The following is a 26,752-nucleotide window of genomic DNA, read 5'->3' on the forward strand; positions in this document are numbered from 1 at the left end:
AGTTGTGGAGTTCGCCAGAGAAAAGTCGAAAGCTCACCTTATATCTCTGCCGGACGTAATCGCGGACTCACGCTTTGAGCCCACAATACTTACGAATTGGCCCAAAATCCTCAGGCAAGTGCTGTGGTTCACTTGATATTTCCCTGGTTACTCACGGAATTGGAAAGAGGAAGATATCAGCGGCTCGTCATTGGAGGTTTGGGGAACCAAAAGCGGCTTGGCGCCATCACCCCGACGGAATTTGGGAGGGCGCTTATTTTCGGTTTCCGTCGGCCATGCCACTTCACATAAGAAGTAGGTATTTCGCTGTCTCCCACATTCTGGCGGGGAATACGTGAATGGGACATACTAACATCTGAAATGCCGACTCATCTCTGAGGTAAGTCAGAATCATGCTTAGGTAAATATTCGGATAGCCCAGGTATATCAACTCCGTCCTTTTCAGAACTTCATCACTTCTCGTTGCTATCAGACACCTCCATTTTTCAAACCCTTTGTATGTTCCTCGCTAGTCTTTAATCTGTCATACTCGATATCGATTGGTATTACCTGATCTCTGTCAGTAAACGCGCGTTTAACGATTTGAGTGCTACATCAAAGTCGCACCAACATGGCAACCACTTCAACACTCTCGTCTCACGACATCTCAATCCTCTCCAAAATAGCCGATCCAGAATCCTCACCTTCATCACCACTTCTACTCGACCCGTCTCTTCCAAACGACCCCCATCACAATGCCGAAGAGTACCAGAAAGTGGCCAAAAGCGAGGTCTCAATAATGAGTAAAATCATGAAACTCGAATTCCAGCTCGCCGATCCAAAATCACTTCCATCAACCGAGACAGAACTCCTAGTTCAATACCAATCTGTAATCAGCGAATTAGACAACCTAATCTCAGAACACCCAAAGTACGCAAGCGCAAGAAACAACAGAGTCCAAGCTCTCCGAAGACTTTATGGCGATGCGATATTCATCCAACGCACAGAAAACACCATCTCATCCAACGAACCTCAACCTCTCCTCAAAAACGCAGACCAAACCACCTTGACCAAAATCTCAACCACAATCCTCACCGACCTCTCAACCGGAATCTCACTCCTCACACCCGCTCCCTTCTCCGCACTCTCTCCCAAAGCCGCAAAAACACTCTCATTACTCTACACCCAGCGCGGAGCTCTATACCATCATACCGCAAAACAGCTGAACAGCAACCCTTCCGCGGAATTAGCGCTTGAATCAAAGGAAGTCTCGTGGAGCGCAGCGGATTTTGAGGAGGCGGCGGCGCGAGATTTCATGATGGGAGGACGTTATGGGAATGAAGTTGCTAAGGCGCTAGCTGTGAGCGTTAATCCGACCGCGAAGTTATGTGGTGATATTGTGAGGGATGCGATGAGGAGGGAGTTGAGTGGTACTTCGGATTCTTGAGACGCAGGGCTGTGAATATTGTTTCGGTGTTTAGATGGAGTTGAGGAGTTTGATGAGCGTTGATATACACGAAGTGCACATTTCAAGAGGTGTGTAGCTAACGTGTACTATCGTTAGAGGGCGTCCTGGTTTCACAAATAACAACACATTATACCAATTACCCTTCAACTGAATTGAGGACCCTTATCTAAAATTTAATGTTAGTTGCAATAAAAGTCTCTGATGAAAATATGAACCCACATCCCGCAACTTCTCCTTTTCAAACACAGCCTCCATTCACCTTATTCGCTTGTTTTTGCACTCCATGGCTCTCGTTTTCCTCGTGATTATGATCGATTCTCGACTGAATCACGGTTCTACAAGAAGCCGTCTAATGCCTCATACAGCGGCTTAATTCCACTTGTAGGCCAATTTTCTGTGCGGATGACTTCTATTTTAAGACCCAACAGTGAATCTCTTGGGACCATGAATTCTATATAACGCTTCGCCTGAGTAAGATTTCGGCGCAGAAGTGCACACGTGTATTTGCATCACCTAAAACTCAGAGTTAACCTGGTGGTAAGCACACTTATACTCAGACGGAAGTCGGAAGATGTAATTAAGCTGAGTATCGCACTGCCGAGATCTTGCCTTCTCACGAGTCCTAAAGCCAAAGCATGGCAGTTATACCAAAATACTGCTTCTTTTCACGCAAGTTCAGCAACACTAAGTGAGTATTAACTTTTATTTTTGATTAAGGATCTAAGAAAGAATCTAAGAAAAACATTTGGTATCTTGGTTATGACTCCTGTCCGCGCCGTTCCAAAGAACTAGTCCATTAGATCTAGTAAAGACGAAGGAGCAAAATCATGCTCACAAAATCGTCGTGTTTTCACACTAGCAAAAGCCCAGCGGTCTGACTGTACAATGCAATGCGGCTAACTGTATAAAAACACAAAGAAGCCTCTCACGCGATAACCGTTATCAATGTGCAACGGGCAATCGTGTTCGTGGAGGTAATTTTTACGCCGACTTCTCGTGCTGTGTGGAGACACGTTGAAGCGAGACCACTATAAAATAGATTAGTAAATGTATATAAGGTGATGAATACCGGAAAACTTACCAAAATCCTCAAGAGACCTCTGTTTTTGGTTCTTCTTCGACGATTTACCGTGCATGAAGTTATCGAAGCCAACACTATCTTGGAGGAGATAGTAGACACCACCCATGACACAGAAGACACCGAATGAGAAGATCCAGATACGAACGACTGCAACAATGGAGGTCTGACCTTCGTTGACGAACCAACCAAACAGGGTGAAAAATGTTGCAAGAATGTCGACAACCAAGATGGCACCGGTTAGTTGCCAGGAGGGAATGGAGGACCAGAACGGACCGTTGGCGCGAGTAATGAAGATGAGCCAATTTTCGGTAAGCGAGATCTCGAGGAAAAGAACAGGATCCATGACACCAAAATTTTGTACAATACCAGCATCTTCTCCACGAGCAATCATGGTGGTGAGGGTGATCCAGGTACCAATAGCAAGAATGACACCGAGAAGAACAGACATACCCCAAAGCTTTGGAAGATTCCACTTGACAGGGGACTTGGAGAATGGAGCATTATCATATGCAATAGCCAAGGTGGCGACATCGGCGAAGATAGCAATGAAAACAACCAACTCAATATTGAGAGATCTGTTCAAGATGGCGATCCAGAGACCAAGGAAGATTTCCAAGTGAAGAGACAAGGCGATACGGTAGACGACGTAAGCGTACATACGATGGAAGATTTGTCGGGAAGTTTTAAGAGCATCAATAATCGCACCGAGACCCGGGGCAAGGAAGACGATGTCAGCGGCGGAGCGAGCTGCATCTGATGCACCCTCGACAGCAATACCAGTATCGGCCTTCTTGAGCGATGGGGCGTCGTTCACACCATCACCTGTCATAGCGACAAGATACCCACGTTGTTGGAGAATCTCGACTACGTTGTACTTGTGTTGCGGGAAAACCTCAGCAAATCCATCGGCGGCTTCGACGAAATCGTAGACTTCCGAACCTGGCATGTCACCGCCTCCACTACCAAGACCAAGACGTTCAGCGTTATAAACATTTGTACCGAGACCGAGTTGTCGGGATGTTTCACGTGCGATACCGACAGCATCACCAGTCAACATTTTAATGGAGAGACCGAGAGTCTTAGCTTCGTTGATAGTGCGAGCAGTATCGTGTCGAGGAGGGTCAGAGCATGGCATGATACCAAGAATCTCCCATTGGCCTTCACCACGTTTGCGGGCAACACCAAGAGAACGGAAACCGCGAGTAGCGAATTCAGCTACTTTGTTCTTGTAGGCCTGATCGATATCTTCTGGAATTGGGTGGTCTTCCTCGACAGTCTTGAGAACGAAGAGTGGTGCGCCTTTGACACAGATAATACGCTCGCCTTGTGGTGACTGTACGATAGCTTGGACTTTCTTGGAGACTGGGTCAAAGGGGTGGAACTCAATAACCTTGTACTTTGAGAGGACAGACTTGGCCCGGGGGTAGAATCGAAGAGCCTTCAAGAAAGCCTTGTCAATAGCGTCGATACCCTTCTTCTTGCGAGATGCAGCAAGACAAGCAGTCAGCATAAGATCATCGGCTTCAACACCTGGAACAGTAAAGGGCTCAGCGAGGGAAAGCTTGTTTTTGGTCAATGTACCGGTCTTGTCGGAGCAAAGAATCTCCACACCAGCCAAAGACTCAATGGCGGAGAGCTTCTGGACAATGGCCTGCTTCTTTGCGAGGTATGCGGCACCGACAGCCATAGTAGTGGTGACCACAGCCGGAAGACCGACTGGAACACCAATGATAGTAATGGCAAGAGTGTACTCAAGGATAAGCACGATCGGGTTGGAACGGTAGAAGGAGGAAATCCAGACAATGAGAAGGGTGAAAATGACCAGGACCAGAAGAACCGTTCCAATGCCGTTCAGGACCTCAGTAAAATGCCCAGTTCCGGATGAAGCTTGGTTAACGAGAGCGGCGGCACGTCCAACGAAGGTGTTATCTCCAGTGGCAGTGATGACCATGAAGGCTTCACCACGCTTGATACCAGAGGAGGCATAACATTGATCACCCTTGTGCTTGTCGACAGCGAGTGATTCGCCGGTGATGGCGGATTGATCGACTTGGAGGAAAGCATCGTCCGTCACAATGCGACCGTCGGCGGGAATAATGGTTCCCTAAAAACGCCAGCACATTAGCAGAATAAAGAGAAAGCTGGGAGCATATAAAATGATTCTTACTTCTTCAACTTGGAGGATATCGCCAGGAACAACTTCGGGAGCCTCAACCTCGAAAAGACGGCCGTCACGAAGTACCACTGCCTTGAGGGCGAGGGTCTTTTTTAATTCGTCGACAATGGAGCCAGCTTGGTACTCTTGGATAAAACCAACAGCAGCATTGAGCAATAGAAGAGCGCAGATAACACCGAAATCGACCCAGTCTTGAAGACCGGCAGCGAGAACAGCAGCAGCCTATGGGGAACACGAAGGTCAGCGTGGATTCCAACCAGGGTGTTTTGTGGAGGGGTAATTTTCGCGACAGGGCGCCATGCATGCCAGAACCGAAAATGAGACCGGGGCCTCGGTGCTGCAGCCAGAGCAGAACCAAACATTGGGGTCCAAGTCAGACCATCCGACCTCATGATTAGATATACTAGGTCGCGCTTTGCCTCGGGGGAAGTTAAAAAATAAATGAACTTACCTCCATCACGAATTGAATAGGACCAATAAAGTATCCAAGGAACTTGAGAATCAAGTTTTCCTTTTCCTCCTTCATCTGATTCATGCCGTACTTCTTGCGGCGAGCAAGAACCTCCGATTCTGTGAGACCCATTCGAGTGTCCGTTTGTAGCTGGTCTTCTGGAACAACTCGTCCTGTACTAGGATTGGCAGCATCATCTTCTTCCTCCTCTTCGGCATGGCCGTCTTGTGATTCGAGCTCATCGATCAGAGCGTCCATGTCCTCGTCTTCCTCTTCTTCTTCGCGCAGCTGCTTGCTGGTGGTGATTTCATGGTGCCCTGTCTTCTCGTCGAAAGCGCCCGATTCGATATTCGTATTCAGATGATTTGGATTTTCCGAAGAGGAATTGCTCGAGTGCGTGCCGATTGCACCGTGTTGGAGGTCCGCCATGGGTGCGGTGGAGCGGAGCACTGCTTCCAGCTCCTAGGAGAAGAAATATGAAGGTGCAATTATTAGGTTGCGCGATGTTTATCGAGACTGGGATTGGTAAAGGAAACGATGCAATGTCGATGTAGGAGAAGATGATTGAACCGCGGTGCGCGCATTCAATAAAGAAATGAGGAGATGAGGGAAGTCGTCGACGACGGGGTGGCAGAAGGTGTCGATTTGGAAAGAAGAAAGAGAGCTTTGGGCGACGAGGTTTATTTGAATGAGCTCTCGCCCAACCTTTGAGTGGTGCTTGCCCTGGGATGCGGGAGTGACGCAGGGTGGATGGAGTAGCGCCAAGGATGAGGGCTAGCAAATTGCGAAAGAATGTTGCACTAGATGGGCCAAAGAAGAAGGTATCGTCATAACTAAGGCTTAGACGTGTGTTGAAATCTCATTTATGATAAAATTGTACGACAAAGTTGTCTAGTACCATGCTATTATTTTGGTTGATTTATAGTCCCAGAGCTAGCTCATAACGATATCAAGCTTGAGGCGGAAGCCTAGACCGAGCAGATAGATCCGTGGTAATGAGAATGCAACTTCATTTTTCTGACATTGGACTATCTCTAAAACTGTTGACATTTTTACTCTTACTAGAGCTTCTCTTTGTGCCAGGATTTGGCCAAGAAGTCATTAATTAATTCGGGCGATTGTCGCATTGTACTCTGTTGGACAAAATCATTTGCCAACGAGACTAAGTACTCTGGAAGAATTATCACTACAGTAGGTGTTTACAGGTTGCCGACCCTCAGAACTCCTGTCTATTCTCCCTAGTGATATCTCCTCCTCCAACTTACGGTCTAGTTGGTATTCTCAGTAATATTGTTACAGTCTCCGTGTTCATCGCTGCAGAACCGAAGGTTCACGATTTGTTTGCTTGTGTAACATTTTACTATCTGCACCCCGACGGGTGCTCAATCCCGTCCAATCCACTTTTACGCCGTTCTGGACACAACAAACAGGGTCTCCAAGCTCTCCAAAATGCATCGTGGAATTTTACCCACGGGTGGATCTGCGCTCGCACATCCCAGCAGGTCCAGGGTCTTGATCGCTCACGAAAATTCTCGAATGGGTTTCCACTCCCCCATCCCAACTCCCGTCTTGCAGTAACCTCAAACTTAGTATCAGCCTTCCCGAAGAAGTCACACTCTGAGTGCTGGCATGCTGGAATGCTGCAGTAAGAATTCTTACACCTGCAGACCGTCAAACACAACTGATGTTGGTAAATATAGCTCCTTTGGCCAAATGACCAATTGGGCGAGGAGGGTTCCTTCGAGCGCGAATTGGACAGTCTCATTCATTCGTTTCATCCAATACGAAATATTGACGAGAAAGTAGAAGAGAAATAGCCCAGACTTTACGTACGCTCTAAATACCTAGGTAGGAAAGTTCAGTTACAAATTACTACCTGCGATGCGCTTGGTCTGTCCCTATCATTACCCATCCCTCACATTCTCACTTCTTGCTAGACGCCAGCGCTGCAATATGACATAGACTAAACACCGAAATACATAGATCGTAACAAGAATCTTGAGCGAGGAATGAGTGCAAATGGATTCAGACCGACAATTTCTCAGATCATCCAATACTAGCGTGTACAGTTGCGCTCGTATCGAGAAGCCTAGGAGCTTGTCTAAACGTGGGTTGTAGCTTGAGTGGAGACCTCTAGAACATAATCCATCAAGCATCTCCCCTGCCTTGCACACTTCAACCGTCTGAACGTCTGGACCAATATTTGGGGCTGACAACTGCTACGATGCTACATCGATGAAGTGGACGAACGATTGCTGCTGAGTGACGGAAATAAGTTGGTTATGAGCCTCAAAGCTTAACTCACGAAGCAACCCATTACTCTCGTATCTATCTGGTGGGATCCAGTTATCATGCTCGATATGCGGTAGTCGATGAAAACGTCAAGATCACATGGGCGGCTGAACGAACTCAACTCCAGTACGAAAAGCTAGAATCTTTGGTCGAGGTGGTAGGGCTGTGCACCAGCGACCACCGGCCAACGACCACGCGTGATTGAGATAGTCATGAAGCTTTCAGGAATACTACCGCCAAGAACGCTCTGATTTGAATTTACCTAATGGCAGTATTGGCGAACACAAATCACTCACAGGATGCGTGTCCCGGTGTCACGGAATCAAACGGATTATTGCAGATACGCATCGTGCTTTCGTCACTTGACGGTATCACCACTTGTCTGAAAGGATCGCTTTCGGGATTAACAGGAAAAGAGGAGTAGCAACTATTCTTAGTACTTCTCAAGGTAAGTTTACACTCTTAGCCATCATTCTGTTGCCAGTCCCTGCAATTGTGTCGCTCTAGTCAAGACATTTTTGCGCAGCTAACCACCAGTACATTCAAAGACCAATGGGGCACCCTCCAAGAACAATAATGCCACAAACCGACTTTACAGCGGCCTTCCTCATCAGGAATACTTAGCCTCTGCAACAAAGACAATTATACATTCACAAATTCAATCATATAAGTACATGCAGCTTATTAGGCAAATAATCGTTATTCTACCGAGAGGAGGCGTCCCGTCAGACTCGCAACACACTGGTGAACGGGCTTTGCAAACTCCGAATGAAGTTAACTACCTCAGATACTGACAAATTCAAGCCTGACCATCTGTCGGAAATTCTCAGACATTCGGCAGTTTCAAAATCCTGCCAAAACCTTGGCCCAAAGATTGTCAACTACAAATTTCCGCTTTGGTTGACGAATACCATTCTGTACATCGTCAAAATAACTAGTCAAACCGGAAATTGAGGTCGACTTCTCTGACTGGTCGCGAAAAAATGAATCCGAAACTTCCTATTGTTGAAACTCTGAAGTGAGGCTTTCTGCATTACAAGCCGATCTTACGGGAACGTGAGGTAATTCTCTTTAGCGAAACCTTTTCCTATAACTTCTTCAAATTACTTAGGCGAGTCTAAGTTGTACATTTCATTAACTGCAATCAGCTAACCAATCATCTTTACTAGATTATTCGTGCTTATATATTATCAAATAAGCGTACTTCTCCATTCTCGGGTTCGGTTAATTACACCATTTCTGAATGGTACTCATCGCGGTTACCTATTTCTAGCCTTATCGCTAGGTCTCAAATATGACACTTAAATGTCGGCAAATATAATATATTCGTGAATCTGTATCTGGTTAGATTATACAAGGTAAGTTGCTCTATAAATTACTTCGTATTCTCCTATTTAATACTTGCCTAAAATCCCTCAACATGCTCCTCTTGGTTTTTTTAGCATTAACATGGCTCGCTTTGGTTGTAGCAGGTCCTTCATCGTACGAGCCTAGGATTATACGGCAACTGCAACCCCGAAAACCTGAGCCTGAGCCGGCTTATCCTCCTACTCTGGAAACTTTACGTTTATCTCCAATAGCTGGTGTTTTCCCGAGAACGTTTATCGATCCCACACGTACGGCTGAACAGAAATCGAAACTTACAACCGCTTGGAACGATGCAAAATTACTGGTAGAAGCACAAACTAATGTTATTAACGGCTTTGACTACGACACACCGTATCGAAATTGGTTGGGCAAAGATTGGAATGCAAAGGGTGGTTCCAACCTAGAGTACCAGTCAAAAGTTATCGCCGACAAACTTGACCGGCTTGCAGAGCTGTTCAGAGGAGAAGTTGAGAATAACGATGAATTCATCTGGTGGTGTAAAGACTGGGGCGGGAATTGTAAGCCTCGCTATATGCTATCTCCACGCCTCTGGGACGGAACCGTCTCCAGTGTGGTGAAAAGAGCCCCTCGCAACGGAGACGACACCCAACCTATCATAGCCACGCAGCATGTGCTTTTTTGCCCAGAATTTTCGAGGCACCCGCACTAGGAGAGCAAATTGCTGTCTACAAAGAAGACACGGACGCTCAATTGATAATAGACAATCTCGAGGATGATGCCGGCGTCATAATGTTGCACGATATTTACCATTACCATGCAGTCTCCAAAGGATCACTGACAGCATTGGATTATATTTTGACAGCCCGAGACTGCTTTGGAAGCAAGACGGAACACGCTTATGTAAATGCAGAATCGTACACTTTGTGCACATTGGCTATCTATCTCCAGCAGACTTTCCAGACTGCTGCTTCGCCTGGAGCTGAGCCGCTCTCACATGAAGCGGATTCAAATCAAAACCCAGGTTTAATCTCAGGTTTACCCCCGGATACATTCCCAGATTCAACCCCAGGTTTACCCCAGGATTTAACCCCAGATTCAATCCCAGGTTTACCCCCAGATGCAATCCCCGATTCGAGTTCAGATCCGGGCTTACATCCGGGTTCAGATTCGAATTCACATTCGGGTTCAGACTTGGGTCCAGACTTGGGTCCAGATTTGGGTTCAGGGCGGGAATGGGCTAGATGAACAAGCCGAAACAAGTATCCTGGGTACGCTGCTGTCTTCTGAATAGATACATCGATAAGTCACACCTTTTACGACGCGGTTGGCCGTGTTCTAGTTGAACTTAAGAGACTGGAAGTTGACGCTAAACTACAAACGTCAAGTGTAATATACATCATTAATTGAAATACAAGCTTTGGATCTGGATTTGCGAGATCATGACACTTGCGGATTTCAAAAAATGTGAAAGTCCTCTTGCGGAGAAACCTTAAGCTTAAGCGAAGGTCTGAACGAGATACTCTTTGAAAATGATGTGAACATTTGTAAACATGATGCTACTACCTGTTGTTTTATCGATTTCAAACTACGAGACCTAACATAGTATGTTCTTTCGTGGCGAGCTAACGGCCTCTCACAGTACCACGGCAGCTCAAGGTATCTAGTAACCTAGTACACTCTTCGACAAATGGCTTTGATGGAGTTCAACATTGCTAACTATGTGAAAGTTATGCCGGCAATACGCAATCATCACACAATATCAAGACATCGTTGGAGTTAGGTGCAGTCTGAATCAGGTCCGGGGTACACGTATGTTTATTGAGAAGTATCAACAGGAGTTTCACATACATCAGTTCTATCTTAGCGTTGTTTATATATACGAATAGAATATTTAAATATTTAAATGGGTCTGACTAAATGTGATTTGATAAAATCTTGGTATAATTTAATGGTGATAACGAAGGCTTTCCACTCTCTCTATCACTTCCAGTTAATCCAACACTTCTTTACCTAACCAAATTTGAAATGATACTACGTAACTACAACCAGTCAGGCAGATACGTATCCAATAAATTTGACATTGAAAAGTCACTGTTAGGAGGGACATCGACTAAAACTCCAGCGTTCGATGTCGAGCCCAAGAATATCGGTGCATGAATACCTGACCTGAATTTGTAGCGAAATCAATCATTTTGAACGGAGCAAAAGCTCTTCAAATCACCATATATAAGATCTTAGGCACATATTATATCCTATGACGAATAATCAAGAGTAGTATTGCTTTTTTCGGGGCTCAAGTTTAGATCCAGATGGTGACCCTCAATTCGTAGTGAACGCGTCGAGAATGCAAAATCTACTTCTAAAAATCTAGGTACTTTTGGAATACAGTCTTTATGCAAGACTTAAGTCACGTCTGTTATTTCCTTACGAAAGAAATACCATTAACCACGCAAATCCACCTTCCCATCTCACAACCCTCCTCGAGCCACCCACCACCACCAACCTCCCTCTGCAACCCGCAACTCGCAACCCACTCCATAATCCTCACAGCCTTACATTCCACCCCATTCCATCCTCTTCCATCACTCCCCCCACTTGATCTCACCCTCCAAACCCGGAAGCCATCTCGACAAATCCAGCCACCCGAACTTTTCCGGGCCGCCCAAATTTTTCTTGTTGCAAATCGCAGCTGTGACCTGCGTGTGACGTGCAGTAGACCACTTTTGTTGCACGTCGATGTTGGCTTTCCTGCATGAAAGTTCGGTCATGTGAGGGTTGGTGTAACGTGGTGTTGTGTGACCGAATGCGTCTGGTGCATGAGCTAGATGGAAGCGGCTTGGAGAGGGAAGGATGTTTGTGAGATTAGATGAAAAGAAATTTATATTGGATTAGGTGGAAGTTTTATGAGTTAGTTTTGTTTTTACGTTATGCATTGTGTTTGGCCGACCAGTTTGGTAAAGCATATGGGGTTCTAGAGGCGGAGAAGTTACGTTTCAATTCAAGTGGCCTCAAGTAACATGTTTCAAATTTTAAGCACTTGTGAGGCAATGATGTATATATAATCACCGTGGTCTTTATGAAGTCGTAAGTGAGGCTTGTTGCTATTTTACTTAGCCTTCTGGCCTAACCGAATACTCGATTTCATGGACTAAAGAAATCGAAGCCAAATGTGAGTTTATGAGCTTGCTCCAGATACTCTTGTCATTTCTTTTCATTAAATAGCGACCGCTCAAAACAACGTCGAATTTGACCCGTCTATTACATATAAGCATTCAATCCTTCACGGCTCAGGTATTCATTCGATGATGATTTGAAGACTGTTAACATAGAACGAATCTCATGCAAGGATGAACGTGTGGAAACTCTTTTACATGCTCATTCTTATCCAGGTGAACTGTTAATATTCAGAATGAGTATTGTGTCAAAAAGCATCACCTCACAAGTATGGGAGTTCCCCGCATGAGTAGTCCCTGAAGACATTCATGAGAGTCGTGGAAGTACGCAATAGCGAAAATTTCTGAAGGGGAGCAGGCACAAATTCAATACTCCGAGTCGGGGATGATGCAAGTTGAATGTCAGTAAAAATGCTTTACAGTTTCGTGTTTTTATCGGTATCAATAAATACAAAGGTAAGAAGAACTATTTGAAAATAGGCCGAGAATTGATAGGATTTAATGCGAAAAAAAAGAGCCATAATCGCTAAGCGCAAAGCTAGTAATCGCTCGCTCATTAGAAGATTTTTAAGTATGCTGAAGCAAGATGACAGCTCAGATATCGCGATGTACATCAAAGTCTATATTCGGAGAAACAACAAGCCCTCTGTCCGGGCATACACGCATGCCGTGCCAATGTCTAAAATACCATTTGTGACAACTCCTTCCAGTGGATCCCGTTAACGCCTCTAATGCTTAGCAGTGACAGCCTCTCCGGTGAGTTTTTCAACGTAAGTCTTGGCCCTGTTTCCAAAATCATTAGCTTCGTATCCTCAAGAATGCGCGGAAGCAGAGAAGAGAAAGGCACTTACATATCACCCATTGCAACCATGCAGATTGTTTGCCAAACGCCCAATCCAATACGAGGAACAACGCCACGGTACAAACCCTTAATACCATTTTGCGAATAAACATAGTTCAAAGTATTACCCACAGTCATCTTAGCAGGACGGTTTGGATCGACCGTCTTACTCTGCATTTCAACTCTGATGACCTCAATTGGCTGATTCCAAGCACTGAGACCACCACCAAGACCACTGGCAAGGATCTTCTCGAAAGCGCCCAACTTGGCTCCTTCTTCTTTGCCTGTAGCTTTGCGGATACCCTGTTCTGCAAGACGGGAAAGACCGAATCTGGAACCCCAGTTGGTCATTTGTCTGATGGCTACCGCATTGACACCTTTGTTGATACCCTTAATACCCTCCTTTCGGTAGATATCCATGAAAGTAGCAAATGTGCCTGGTGGCTTGACACCAGAAGCCGCGATCTTGTGTTTTGTGATTTCGACCGTCTTCATGCAAGTGCAGAATCCCATGGTAGCGTATGCTTGCGCAACACCACCAATTACTCCACCACTGATACCTGCTGTGAAGTCACCAGCCCCAAAGGTTCGCGCGTAGTATTCGGCTTCAGATGCGACGAAGAGGAGGACAGCGCCCTTGGTGGACGCCTCGATCCAGGCCCACGGAATGAGTCCTTGGTAGACTAAGAGATGTGTCAGTCGTTGCGCTTGCGGAATTGTATGAGTTCGTGATACTTACAGCCAAGAACACCACCTCTTCCCCAAATTTTGGTGAGAGCGCCAGCAAAGCTATCACCTCTGTTCGCGGCCATCGTAGTCTTCACGACCTCGAGAGGCTGGCCCAGAGTAGTAACCTCGAACATGTTCAGACCAGCTCCAAGGAGCAAGTTACTGAACTTGACGGGCTTCTTCTCTGGAACAGCTGGCTTTGTTGAGATAACGGCCGACATCGTGGGGTGAGTGTGATTGTGAAAGGGCCCTGACCAAGGGATAAGGCTGCTTCGTCGCACAAGAAGATGTAAGTTGAAGAGTTGTTGTTTTGCGAGGGCAGCTGGGATGGAAAGGAAGTTCGGTGACCGATGATAAGGGTCTGGCTTTTAGTCAGGGGGGAGCTGACGAGAACCTGGCCTGGAAGCTTGACAGCCGCGGGAAATCCGAGTCCGGTTGCACAACAACAGCGTTTGACAGACAGCAATGATCCGAGTGAGATACGTGAACTACAATTAACTTCACAAGTATAGAGAGATCTCAACAAGCTCCCAAAACTTCATTTACTTCTCAGTGATAACCAAGACGAGTATGGTCGTGCATTTATTGTTGGCTCAACCGTTACTCGACTACCTCGCTTGTAGCCCAACAACCGGGCGGGACATTCGACGGGACTCCCGCCTCATAATGGGGCCAGCCTCATAGAAAAATGGTCCCTAAGTAAGCGGTCTATAAGCTTAACCACAACCTTCAAAAGAGATGGCCTTCCATCCTAAAAAGGCGTGTTTTGAAGTGGCAGATGAAAGATTCACTTCTGCACGTGAAAGTAGTTGGACCTCCGAGTTCCACCTGCGCTAGTAAATGGCCTCGCTAGCTTCTTAGCTGAAGACCAGAAGCTTCAGAAAGGTAGTGTAGATGAACGACCGGCCAACTGCTGCAGAATGGGGATTCATGTAGCACAGTTGAGCAAGCGACGAGAACTCTGTGCAATTGAGGGATATATGAAACCCGTGCGTAAGACGCGGGATCTGATTACTGGTACGCGAGATAGATGTTGATGTTGATTTTAGATTTTTCGCAGCGCACTGCACGGGTTAGATTTCTTCGCGGGTCGAAACATCCTAAACTTTGACAGCTCCGTATAAGGATGTCACCGAGTTGAAAAATCGCCAATCTTTAACACGAACACGTTCACCAGATCTCTGATAATAGCGTAGATAATATGATAAAAATGTCTAACGATTTAACAACTAAAAAGAGGTATACTGATTAGATAGGAACCGTGGCAGTTGAAGCACAAGAACGCTGAAAGCTAAAATACAGTGACCCGTGCCATTTGCCCTCCAGAAACCGATCTATCCATCCATTTTCGTACATTCCCATACCATCTCTGACATATCTAAAGTATTTACAACTTTGAGACAATCTCCGCCCACTTCTCAGTAGAGAAAGACTTAGGACGCTCAATTGGGGCACCGACGGCCCTGTCAATGATAAGTTGTGGCAACACACCAATGGCTCTCGAAACACCGAAGAGGACGGTGTAGTAGTTGGCCTCAGTCAAGCCGTAGTATTGGAGGAGAACACCGCTGTGTGCATCAACGTTAGGGTACTACGAGTTAAGTTAGCATAAACTTCGATTGAATTTTGAAAAAGGTTGACTTACTGGGTTCTTTGTCTTTCCGTGCTCGGTCAAGACACCTGGAGCAATCTTGTACACCTGGCTGACCAACTGGAACATTGGGTCATCTGGGAGATGGGCCTGAGAAGAAAGTCAGCTTGCTTTCCTATATTATTCGAAAAGTATTTACCTCGGCAAATGTTCGCTGAGCCATGTAACGAGGATCAGTCTTTCGGAGTACGGCGTGTCCGTAACCTGGAACAACTTGTCCAGCTTTCAATGTCGTCCACAGGTAGTTCTTGATTGCCTCGTCGCTAAGATCATCACCGATTGCGGCCTTCATCTTGGTAAGCCAGTTAAGAACCTCCTGGTTGGCGAGACCGTGAAGTGGGCCTGCAAGACCGTTCAATCCAGCGGCGAGAGACAAGTATGGGGAGCTAAGAGCAGATCCAACCAAGTGGGTGGTGTGGGCGCTAACATTTCCACCCTCGTGATCGGTGTGGATAGTGAGGTAAAGTCTCATCAACTCGATGAAGTCCTTGTTTTCGCCGAAACCAAGCTGGTTAGCAAAGTTGAAGGAGTAATCCTTGTCCTTTTGAACTGGGGCGACCTTGCCTCCCTTGAAGACGTTCTGGTAAATTCGGGCCGCAATAGTTGGAAGCTTGGCAATCAAGTCCATCGAGTCCTCGAAAGTGTGTTGCCAGTATTCGCTCTTCTTCATTCCCTTAGCATATGCCTTCGCAAAGGCAGACTCATGCTCCAAAGCATTGACTGCAATGGACAACTGTGCCATTGGGTGGAGGTCGCTGGGGCATCGGTCGATAAGTTCCTCGACGAATTTTGGAACATCGGAACGTGCGGCCCACTCAGCGGACAGATCGCGGACTTGTTGTTCACTTGGGACCTCACCGGTCAAGAGAAGCCAGAAGAGACCTAAAACAGTGTTAAAAGATGTATGCGACATGCCTAGTGACTTTATCTGTACCTTCTGGGAGGGGCTCCTTTCCACCAGGAGCTTTTGGGAGGATCTCTTGACATTCTGGGATTGTCTTTCCTCTGAATCGGATACCCTCCTCGGCGTCGAGAACTGAACCTTCCCATACCAATGACTTGATGCCACGAGCGCCACCATAGACCTGGTCGAGGGTGACCTCGCCAATAACCTTGCTTCCGTGGTTCCTATTTCACGCTATCAGTCCTGGAGTCGCAATCTACGCGCAGCGCTACAAGTGGCTTACTTTCGGAGCGTCTTAATCTCTTCAATCTTCTCAGGTAACTGCTCGGCGAATCTCTCCTTCAAAGTCTGAAGTAGTTGTTAGATAAAGCCCCTACGATAGCTCGGGGTGCAATAGGCCCAACAGGAATCCTACCTGGGTTTTGGACGATGAGTATGAGCGCATGCCATTGAAGGCTGCGGTTCTCATAGTGAATGTTGGTACATTACGAGAAACCCTCAGGGCAGAGGAGCCGAGACGAAGTGTGGATGCCATTATGTTGAGAGGTGTGTTGGTGAAGTTATGGGAAGAAAAGAGGACGCTCGGAGAAGACAGAAAATTAACCTCTGGCAGCTCCAGCCCGGTGATCGCTTCCTCAACGACCCGCAAATCCCTGACGTAGGCTAGGTAAGATATACACACCCCTGCGAAAAGGCGCAATTTTTTGTTTTCGCTCCGTGGACAGAAGGATAGAAATTGGGGACTAGCCGTCAATTGAGGTGATCTTGATTGGGAATTTTGCCGTTGCAATAAGCAAGCATTTATTCCGGGAGTCCTCTGATGCTCTCACTCTTTCATCTTCAACCGTCCGGACTCCGTAGCCCGTGGGTCGAGCTCGCGGCATAAGTCTCATGGTCACGTGAACACTTAGCGGCAGAGCGGAGCGCGCAAAACTGCAGGCGCTCCTCCTCCTCAAAGCCGCCGTGCGCTGATAGTATTTTCAATCTCCACCCGCACAAGTCGACTACCACATTCAAAATCTGCCAGCGTGCTGGCGTAGCACAACTTGAGAAACCGAATTATTCACGTATTCACTCGCAGCTGTAACTGCTGAGCTTATTCACGCTGATCGTATCTACCTTGGGCTACAACTTCGGGCGCTGTGGTTGCCATCCTGTGCAGTAAATTGCGATGAAAGTCAGACCTTCTTTTCCATCCACAGCTCCATCGTAACATCGTATCCTACGACCTTTGGTAAAGGCAGAGAATATAAACTATAATCAGATCGATACCTGCTACCTTTGCGTCTTGTTGATCGTATCTTATTCTCATTGTTCCCGGTGGCCGCTATCACATTCGACGACGTCAACCAAGATGTCTTCTGCAGTAGCAGATCTGGAGGTCGGTCTCCAGGCCATGCTTCAACTTAAACCGCCAGGAGTCTCTGGCTCCCGAATCCAAGGAATCACAACTTTATGCCTATCAAATGTCCAGGTAAGAAACCGTCAGCGTTCAGAAAACCCTTGATTTTCATCGCCCAATGCTGACTCTTTGTCTATTCATAGTCCGAATCCGTTCTCATCCAGAAACTGTATACCCATTTTAGAAAAGCCCCCGGAACCCATAAGCTCGGTGTCTTGTACGTCGTAGATTCTGTAACTCGAAAATGGTCGGAACAGGCCAAAAATGCTGGCCAGCCTATAAACAATGATGCCCAGGACGGCACGTTCGCCGCTGGAGTTAATAGAGTAAAGGAACTGCTTCCAGTTTTGATGAACGACATAATCCAAACTGCTCCCAATGATCAAAAGGTACGCTCAAAATGCTTTAGACACGGGGTTCCAAGAGTAGTTCTATTCGACTCTCCAACTATTTTTAGTCACGGTGTCTTCATTGACATCAAAATCTTGGACATTGCATCGAGACACCCGCTTTTATAAATTTAGAACCCAAACTTACTTGTTATCCGTGCTCTGTAGGAAAAAATCAAGAAGCTAGTTGACATATGGGAGAAAGGCCAAACCTTTCCTACTCACATGCTCAACCAGTTCAAGGAGAAACTCAACGCTCCTCCGCAAAGTAAGACAGCCTAATCTCGTCCCCGTTGTCACTTCGTCTGGTATCTAATGTTTTATTTTCTTAATAGCCTCAACGACACCTCCTGGCAGTCCGCCGGAACATCTGCAACAGGCATTGGGAACGCCTGCTCCCTCCGCTCAACCTGTAGCCTCTAATAAAAATGCCTCTATTTTGGCAGCACTTACGAATCTTGCTCGCCAGAACAACGCTCCTTCCCCCGCCACTTCTCAGCCCCAGGATAATCTATACAGCACATCCAATGCACAGATTAACCCTACTTTTCCAACCGCACAGAATGTTTATGCTGCCCCTCAGCCTGTAAATGTGCCAGCTCCAGCGACGTCCTTTGCATCACAGCCGCACATACCTGCTATGCCAAACTATGCCAGTAGTCAGCCAAACCCCTATGCGGGTGCTCCTCCTGTAGCGGCTACGGCCTCGTATGATCCCGCCATGCAACAGAAGTTGCAGTTGATACAGACGCTAGCAAGTCAGGGCATGCCACCGGATCAAATTGCTACTGTCTTAGCTGCCCTCCCTAACTTGGGGTCCGGGGCCGCTGCACAAGCACCGCCTCAGTATGCTACTCAGAATCAAAATCATGTTGTAGAAAATGGATGGGGCTCAAGACCAGATGAATCACGTGACCGTAATGGGTACTCTGAGCGCGAGGCTGTAAGATCACCACAGGATCGTTACCGACAACGTTCCCGGTCACGATCACCTCCTCGGGGATGGAACGGCCAGGCGTCTCCAGCTGGCCATCGTCGTAACGACTCCAATTTCGATTATGCCGACCGGGATAGAAACTCTCCTGGCCGAAATCGTGGTGATGGTTATGGACGTGGTCGAGGAGGTAGTGAATATCGCCAACGTAGCCCGCCTCGCCGCGGCCAGAGTCCAAGTCCCTCTCACTCTGGCGGAGGAAATGGTGGAGAGAAATGGGTTGGTCACGATGCAACCATTGCAAGAGGAAGTATTAAAGGTATGTTGTTCTTGACGTTAAAAAGTTCTACCCTTCTAACCCGCTCTAGTGCTTAGCCGAACCTTATTCGTAGGCGGTGTCACGTAAGTCTAGCTCCAGGTCTGGAACATGCATCGAGTTCAAGCTAACTCAACCTAGAATGCCTGAACATGAATTGCGAAGAATCTTCGACAAATTTGGTCAGGTACAAACATGCATCGTCAATAAAGACAAGCGACATGCTTTTGTCAAGATGGTAAGCCGGGAAGACGCCGTCCGCGCCAAGGAAGCAATGGAGAAGAACAGAACACCTGATTCTCAGCTTAGAGTAAGTGCGGTAAACAACTACGTTCCTTTTTCGTCGGCATTTTCTAATTATCGCAGACTCGATGGGGAGTTGGCTTTGGACCACGGGACTGTAGCGATTATCAAACTGGCGTCAGTGTTATCCCGATTAGCAAGCTGACCGACGCGGATCGCAAATGGATGCTGAGTGCAGAATATGGTGGCAGCGGCGGAAAGCCCATCGAATCAGGTATGGTTGTTGAAGAGCCAGATATTGAGATCGGTCAGGGTGTCTCTTCGAAAGCCATATCTCGAAGAATGGCGACCGATCAGAGTGGTAATAATGGACCGAAATCCAGCCGTGATCGTGAAAAGGACGACTATGGGAGAAATCGTCGACATGAGCGAAATGATAGGAGAGATGACCGGGAGGACAATGGACCTCCAAGTATGCCTGCGGTGCCGGCCTTCAACGCAGGATTCTCATTCCTTGGTCTACCTCAAAACGGCATGCCAATGCCAATGCCAGGTTATCCCTATGCAGCACAACCACCGCCTCCAGGGCGTCACTAATGTCCTTATCTCCATTGGCCGGACTCTGTCTCCAGGAGAGAGAAAAACTGGCTGTGATACCCAGGGCCGTAAGAACAAAAATATTTACTGGACTACCTTTCACATCTATTTTTAATAGCATTTGCATAGCTACGGCGTTGGGAACATTCATGATGCATTTAACATGAATTCATGGGACTATTTCTGGCATTCTAGTCGTACTCCAAACTAACATCCGGAGCGATGCGGAACGACTGCTGATGGGAGGACACAGATTTGGTCTTCTGCGGTTCGCATTTCAGCCGTAGCCGTTTGATTTTGGTTTATGGCTAGCTGATACGCTTTGATTGCGGTATTATCACGATGGACTTCATAGCACTTATTTAACAGAATTCCGGATCACGAAAATGTATATTCAATCACGATCCAGCTTTTTTCTACCTCGGTTTTTTCTTTTAAATCGTGATATGCTGTGCCGTTTTGCTTCCTACTAGATACCGTTCGGGCTACACACGCCGGGTCAGACACACGCCTTTACTGACACAGCTCGGTCGGCGAAAAGAAGACTTCGCTGTACTCCACCTGACATTTTATATGCATGCAAGTACCATTCATGGTTCTAGAACCGAATACCCATGTACCTCACCTCTTCCATACATCCGAGACCTGCATGGCATAGTTACCGAAAATGCATATTCACCACAGTCCCCGCGTGGTGTCCGGAAGCCGAAGGTGAAGAATAGACTTCGCGCAAAAATGTAACATAGTAACGCTTTTCTTTTGCTATCAAATAAGAATAAAAAATTATAATCATTAAGCCACGTAGCATTATAATGTTGAATCGTTTCTAAATAAGTTTCTAGCTTAAGCCGTATTAAAAGCCCGTTGTTCTATTTATTGTAAATTAGTAAAAGCAATTATTGTGTCGATCCTTAGGAGGTAAGACCTACTACTTAAATCTATAACAGTTTAATTACTGTTTTAAATTGTACGTAAGTGTACGTTAACTGAATAATTATTAAGTAAATACGCTATTATTACAGTATATACCTAAAGGTAGTACGCGATAGCTTAGACTACTCTAGAATATCGTTATTAATAAAGTTAAATAGATAATTCTCTACTTAACAATTATTTTCAATTGTTCTTAAAGAAAAGAGAAGGGCCATAGTTACTCGAAGCTATTTTCGATATAGTATAAGTAGTATAACAGGGTAGGCAAAGCAGGATACGCATGTTAGATTTAGCGCTCCTTAGAAGAGAATCGAATGCTCAAATGCGTAAATGCGCCGGCTATTTATTTTAGATATTTAAGAAATTCTATCGAGGTTTTAAGATAATACTTTATTAAGATTTTTAATTTTATTTTAATATCTTCCATAGTCTATAATTTTTTTAAGGTAAATACCTACTTACCGGATACGGCCTAGCGGGATATTTTGTAATCTTAGTAAAACCTTATTTCTTCTATAACTAGACTAAGAACTAAAAATAATATACTCGCTAGGTATAGCTCTATAAATCGAAGTTATATAGAGCTTTCGAAAGTACTTTAATTTAACGTAGTATTTATTCTTAAAATTTTCAAAATTCTTACTTAAAATTTATTATACGATATTAGAAGAGTTGTTATTATCGTTTGATTATTATATTATCGTAAACTTTACATCTTCTCGACTACTTTCAATAGCCACCTCCTTCTCCGAAAATCTTCGAGAAGCGTGGCGACTGTTCCTTCTTGTAAGTGTAGTCCCAATCTAGCTCTATACCTTGGCGCTCTAATGCGATATCCCTTAACACATTCTGGGCATGTATTTCAACGCTAGAAGAGCTGATTTTTGGCACGCGGCCAACCTTAAATTCCGGCCTAGGAACCCTTACTACAAACTGCTGCTTAACTAACACCTCTTGCTTCAAAGGCAAAGTACTATCGTATGCCTCGTGCGATTGAAGATCAAATAATCTAGTATCAGAATACTTAGGCCCTTGTACAACCCCGATCCTTGGGTCGGAGTGTTTGACAAGTTGGCTGTCCTCGATGAAACCCCTTGCTAAATTAACGCCACTGTCTTTAGGAGTATCGACTTCCTCATTAGGTTGAATTATTGGTCTAGGACGCCTCGAAGTAACTGATCCCACAGCTCTAAGATTGACATCTAGACCAGAAAACTTAGTCGATTCTACCTCTGGCAGAAGCTCACTGTCATCATAACATAAAAGGTGAACCTTGCCAGTAGCATCACCAATTAGTAACTTGGAGAAATCCTTAGAAAATGATCCTGCAGATATGCCACCCGAGACCTCTAGTACATTTCGAACAAAAGCTTTGCCAACAGGGGCTCGGACGTCCCACGCTTTCACTTTGCCATCTGTTGAACCAGTATAGAATCGATCACTACTTTGGCCCCAGGAAGCAAATTTGACCCCTTGGTCTCCTACTTCTCTGTCCACATCAGGTAAAGGATTATCGAGCGATTCACCGTGATTAAGCACGTGGATGGCTTTGTCACCCTGCGCCGTATCATAAACGTAAGTATTACCATCTGTACAACTAGCAGTAACGAAACTCGAGCTAGGTGAGTTCGGCAGCATCGTTAACTCATTGATGTCCAAAGCGGAACAGTCTAGCGCTTTCGTTTGAACAAAATGGTGATCAATGTGGTCGGGAGACTGCGCGAATATTCGAATCTGGGTTCGTGTAGATGGGTCAAAAATGCCACCAGGAGATGTAGCGGCTACGAAACAAGGTTGTGACGGATGCCAAAGAACTTCGAATACATTTTGTGACCGGGCCGAAGGAATCTGAATCCTTCCAGCATTGTTCACCACATCCCACAGACACAATTCGCCAGTATTGCGTCGGTCTTCAGGAATGTCACTGTCCTCGTTCCTGGTACTCCGAGGAGAGTATCCCACGAGAAGAAGATTTTTCGTGCTTTCACATTTTCCCCAGCCTATCGTGGCTGGGAAATACGCCCAGTTGTCTCGTTCCCGAAGTTCAAGAGGTTGCTCTTTTGCTCTCTCTCCCGTGTAGGTATCGTACGGAGAGCGAGAAACATCATTCAAGTCTAAATCATAGACTCGGATGGCATTATCTCCCACGTCAGATGCTGTTGCCACTCGGTTGTGCTTTGTAGAAGTGACAACGAAATTCACGTTATTGTCATGCTCCCACACCCCTTGAAGCTGCGCCGAGGACCCATCGTCGGCAACTCTCCATGCTTTGACAGTTTTGTCAAAACTAGCAGTAAAGGTCAGTTCATTCTTCTCACTGAAAGACGTTGAAACTACTGATGTGTAAAGCCATCGGTCCTGAGTCTCGCGCATCGCGTTCGATGCATTTTGTGCATTCTCGGCAAGTGCAACCAATGGCCGAGGTATTCGATGACCAGGAACAGCCCTCATTTCATTCGACGACAAGGAGCCGAAAATCAAGTTACCAGCCCTGTTGTATTGCATGTTAAAGTTGTCCGAGTGAGCTATGGCTCCGCAAACGAAACTGTTGTTACCGGTCCAGGTAATGGTAGCTATATCACCGCAGCAATCAGTCCATTCACTTTGACGAGTTAGAGAATCCTCGAGACAACTCATGGCTTGGCTCCTGAGCGTTGGTCTTCCACTCTGCGATAGCAAGGGCCCAATGCCAGAAATTTCTCGACCTCTAAGGTGGCGGGCCAGGGCGTAATTGGAATGGCTGGATCGAGTGAAAGATGCTTTTGTGTTGGTCAATTTGCCATTAGCAACATCGCCCAAGAATTCAGCAATAGCGTCCTCTCCCCGATGGTGGAGTAGCTTACAGCCAAGTTCTGCACCAGGCGACTGAACCTTTTCACATATCAGCTTGCTAAGGCGTGCCGCCTCATCTTTACTTTTGCCAGCCATGAAGCTTGACAACTGTTCCAGTGGGTTCAAGCACGAACTAGCATCGTACCTCATCAGCGCCGACTTGATCGAAATGCATATTTGTTCTGTTTCCTCCCGAATAAAGTCAAAGTGGTCAATATCACGTGCTACATAATGGTCGCTGTTGTGATAACGATGGCGCAATTTTCTAGCTCGTCGTTCCCTCTCATCGACACTTAGATATGGGCGAATCAAGGTGTCGTCTACATTAGATACCGCTGGTGTGTTTTGCTCGAGGCTTGGTAATCGCTTTGCGGGCTTCCTTTTCTTCATCTCATGGATTGCACCGAATTCTTTGGCCTCCTGTGCCAGTTGCACAACATCACTCGCTTGCATGGCGGAATTTGTGTCACGTTCCGGCGCGATGTCTTTCCTCAATTCAGGATCCGTGCTGAATGATGTAGCAGGCGATGAAGAATACTCCCGGTCTTTAGCGACAACAATAGTCGGTCGAATTGAAATATCCTCACTCAACTCCGCGTAATCCTCTGATGTTTCCGACGAGCTTCGCAATATATCAGAGTCTGCGATCGGTGCGGCAGATCTGGATAACTGTGCTACGGAGTCCCGATGATTATTAGTTTCTCGTTGCTTCACACATTCTCGCGCAAAGTCAGCAACAAGAACGGTCGCTCTACTAGAAATGAAAGTCTCGTAAATCGCCGATAGCTTGTTTCCATGGCTTTCGAAATCCTTCAAAAATCCGGGGTGCTTAACCAGCTCCCCAGCAGTCTAAGTATGTTAGAGAGAGCTCAAACGATTCAATGAGGCTGAGACCTACCTTTGCACCGACAATAGTATTTTCCTCTGCGCTAAGGTCTAACACGGACGAAAAGCGCTCAATACTATTCCGTATGTGGGGAAAGACTTGCGACTTGAGTACCTGATTGAGCACGATTCGTTCTTGCGTTAATCTGTCCTGGGCTGCTTGTTCACTATCAGTCGATCTCTCTTCTTGTGTATTATAATTTGGTGTGCTCTTCTCGGTAACAGGGCCACTTGATCGGATCATAACTTTGGGCGGATAGGTGTGAAGGTGAGTCCCTTGATTTGGAGCTCGCGGCGAATTGCTTCCACTGCTGGATCCACGCGCGGAATCTGTTGTCACCTTTCTCCTCTTTCTCGGCCCGGCTCCCTGATAGTCGAGTCCAGGACTCGATTGCCCAGGCTGGGCAACGAGTGCGTGCTTCCATACTGTCGGCGCCCTGGGCGGACTCGATCTTGGGGGATAATGTGCGTTTGTTGTTCGCGGCTGCGGATGTTGAAAGCGATGAGGGGGTCGAGGGGGCAGGGACCGCGGTAGTCCATCGTATGACATTGGAAGGTCATCATCGCTTCCTGTAAGATCGATTACTGCAGAGCGTCTAGATGGGATCAGTACGTCTCCCAAGCCAGCGCGTCGCTTTCCCAACTGAACTCACATATCGTGGTCGGTCATGATGATGTGGGCCTGAACGAACAAAAGACGCGTTAATTGGCATGTTCAGTATGTGACTTTGGACATATGGAACAAATGCGTAGTTTGAACTTGTTCTGTACTGTTTTTGGCTGAGGTTGTCTGGGAAGTTGTCGTCCGCGACGTACGGTACCTTCTCAATCAGTCCCGCAAAGCACGTGCGCACGGACGAATTCGCGGTCCTGATCCGTCCAAACTCCAGTTTGAGAATCAACTTGCAAATTATAGAGGATGAGGAGGACGTCCACTTTGCAATGTAATTGAAAAACAAAACATGAATCTGAAAAGTTTTGAAGATGAAGTTAGCTGGCTAAACTTCACTATCGAAGAGATTATGATGGATGCTTGCTGTAAGGAGGAGGGGAAATACTCTAGTAATTCCAACTGCTGAGCATGGGTAAATGCGTGAATTTAATTGATGTAAGATCTACTGCAGAGACTTATGATGTTATGATAACGATTCACAACAGTTGTTTGAGCTGATTACTGTTCCACTCAATCCATAAAATTCACAGCTTGTTAGGGCCAACATGAATATCGCAAAGAGATTTGAGTCCCGGTAATAAGTTATCTGTTTAGAATACCACGCTTCCAATTTGGCAAGTACTCAATACCAAAACATAATGGTTTTACAGCAAGAGCGTCGCGTCCAGTGTCGCAATCATCAGAAGTAGTGTATGAAAGCTTCCGTTATAACGTTACAATTGTCCCGAATAGGTCATCAGACATTTCTGCTACTATCGTTCTACTAAACAAAGCTTTTGTGAGCCTTCAAACAGGAACTTCGACGTCCTGGCTGGTGTCCAATTCTTCATGTCTGCGAAGATCCATTCCTTTGTCGAGGAGCGGAATAACGTAAGGATCAAAAGTCTTCCAATATGGGTTCTCGAGATGATACTTTTGGCTCTAGTGGTACAACAAATGTCAGCGGCGCACAGAAGTTCTAGAGTCTGGTAGCCAAACCCCCTCGTTCTCAAATCGCTCGACAATGGTAAAGGCTCGTGGGTCGTGGACATCCTGCATAACTAGCCAATCGATTGTCTCCTTGTCCTTGCGATAGATTCGTGCAGCTTCAATGAGCTTCGCTTTGATTCGGTCAATTGAGTCTGGCTTCTCGTTTGCGTAGAGGTGGACTGTAAGTGTGTAGACCATGTTGGCTGATCTACTGTATATGACAGTTGTGTCGGTAAATTGAGAACCAGAGGACAATTCGAAAAGAAGAGTACGAAACTGGCTGTATTGTTGAGTTAATACTGCGAGGAAAGTTCTCGTAAATAGACGTACTTTTATTGTTAATCTTGGTGGGCTGGCGGGGTAGAAAGCCTCTTGTGCATAGTTTGGGGTGTAAGAAGTGAATAAACTTCTGCAAGCTAGCTACACCCCAATTTTCTCATGAGTTTGAGAACCGCGTTTCCCACGTTCATTTTACATGCAGCAATATCAACATTTCAAGAATGAA

General features: G+C 46.1%; 8 protein-coding genes across 8 annotated transcripts; 3 read left to right on the forward strand and 5 right to left on the reverse strand.

The window, feature by feature from the left end:
- Window positions 1–610: 610 nt before the first annotated feature.
- Window positions 611–1,426, forward strand: GLAREA_03833 (uncharacterized protein; the record flags this gene model as incomplete). Its single annotated transcript, XM_008084086.1, has 1 exon — window positions 611–1,426. The coding sequence occupies one exon, from the start codon at window positions 611–613 to the stop codon at window positions 1,424–1,426; it is 816 nt and encodes a 271-aa protein (XP_008082277.1).
- Window positions 1,427–2,428: 1,002 nt separating this feature from the next.
- GLAREA_03834 (Calcium ATPase, transmembrane M) lies at window positions 2,429–5,584 on the reverse strand (the record flags this gene model as incomplete). The annotated part of the gene is made up of 4 exons (XM_008084087.1): window positions 2,429–2,475; window positions 2,529–4,632; window positions 4,696–4,926; window positions 5,156–5,584. The coding sequence occupies 4 exons, from the start codon at window positions 5,582–5,584 to the stop codon at window positions 2,429–2,431; spliced, it is 2,811 nt and encodes a 936-aa protein (XP_008082278.1).
- A 3,283-nt stretch (window positions 5,585–8,867) lies between these two features.
- GLAREA_03835 (Metalloproteases (zincins), catalytic) lies at window positions 8,868–10,021 on the forward strand (the record flags this gene model as incomplete). The annotated part of the gene is made up of 2 exons (XM_008084088.1): window positions 8,868–9,333; window positions 9,537–10,021. 2 exons carry the CDS (start codon window positions 8,868–8,870, stop codon window positions 10,019–10,021), a joined length of 951 nt encoding a protein of 316 aa, XP_008082279.1.
- Window positions 10,022–12,677: 2,656 nt separating this feature from the next.
- On the reverse strand, window positions 12,678–13,740 carry GLAREA_03836 (Mitochondrial carrier; the record flags this gene model as incomplete). The annotated part of the gene is made up of 3 exons (XM_008084089.1): window positions 12,678–12,732; window positions 12,801–13,473; window positions 13,530–13,740. The coding sequence occupies 3 exons, from the start codon at window positions 13,738–13,740 to the stop codon at window positions 12,678–12,680; spliced, it is 939 nt and encodes a 312-aa protein (XP_008082280.1).
- Window positions 13,741–14,906: 1,166 nt separating this feature from the next.
- Window positions 14,907–16,609, reverse strand: GLAREA_03837 (Citrate synthase; the record flags this gene model as incomplete). Its single annotated transcript, XM_008084090.1, has 6 exons — window positions 14,907–15,110; window positions 15,165–15,260; window positions 15,310–16,052; window positions 16,105–16,298; window positions 16,358–16,422; window positions 16,490–16,609. The coding sequence occupies 6 exons, from the start codon at window positions 16,607–16,609 to the stop codon at window positions 14,907–14,909; spliced, it is 1,422 nt and encodes a 473-aa protein (XP_008082281.1).
- Window positions 16,610–17,428: 819 nt separating this feature from the next.
- Window positions 17,429–19,955, forward strand: GLAREA_03838 (RNA-binding, RBD; the record flags this gene model as incomplete). Its single annotated transcript, XM_008084091.1, has 7 exons — window positions 17,429–17,548; window positions 17,620–17,865; window positions 18,034–18,133; window positions 18,201–19,118; window positions 19,168–19,201; window positions 19,257–19,425; window positions 19,482–19,955. The coding sequence occupies 7 exons, from the start codon at window positions 17,429–17,431 to the stop codon at window positions 19,953–19,955; spliced, it is 2,061 nt and encodes a 686-aa protein (XP_008082282.1).
- A 1,662-nt stretch (window positions 19,956–21,617) lies between these two features.
- GLAREA_03839 (WD40 repeat-like protein) lies at window positions 21,618–25,275 on the reverse strand (the record flags this gene model as incomplete). The annotated part of the gene is made up of 3 exons (XM_008084092.1): window positions 21,618–24,569; window positions 24,619–25,201; window positions 25,259–25,275. 3 exons carry the CDS (start codon window positions 25,273–25,275, stop codon window positions 21,618–21,620), a joined length of 3,552 nt encoding a protein of 1,183 aa, XP_008082283.1.
- Window positions 25,276–26,064: 789 nt separating this feature from the next.
- Window positions 26,065–26,445, reverse strand: GLAREA_03840 (Dimeric alpha+beta barrel; the record flags this gene model as incomplete). The annotated part of the gene is made up of 2 exons (XM_008084093.1): window positions 26,065–26,199; window positions 26,257–26,445. The coding sequence occupies 2 exons, from the start codon at window positions 26,443–26,445 to the stop codon at window positions 26,065–26,067; spliced, it is 324 nt and encodes a 107-aa protein (XP_008082284.1).
- Between the last annotated feature and the right edge of the window lie 307 nt (window positions 26,446–26,752).

This window comes from Glarea lozoyensis, assembly GCF_000409485.1.
Source record: "Glarea lozoyensis ATCC 20868 chromosome Unknown GLAREA2, whole genome shotgun sequence".
NCBI classification, from domain to species: domain Eukaryota; kingdom Fungi; phylum Ascomycota; class Leotiomycetes; order Helotiales; family Helotiaceae; genus Glarea; species Glarea lozoyensis.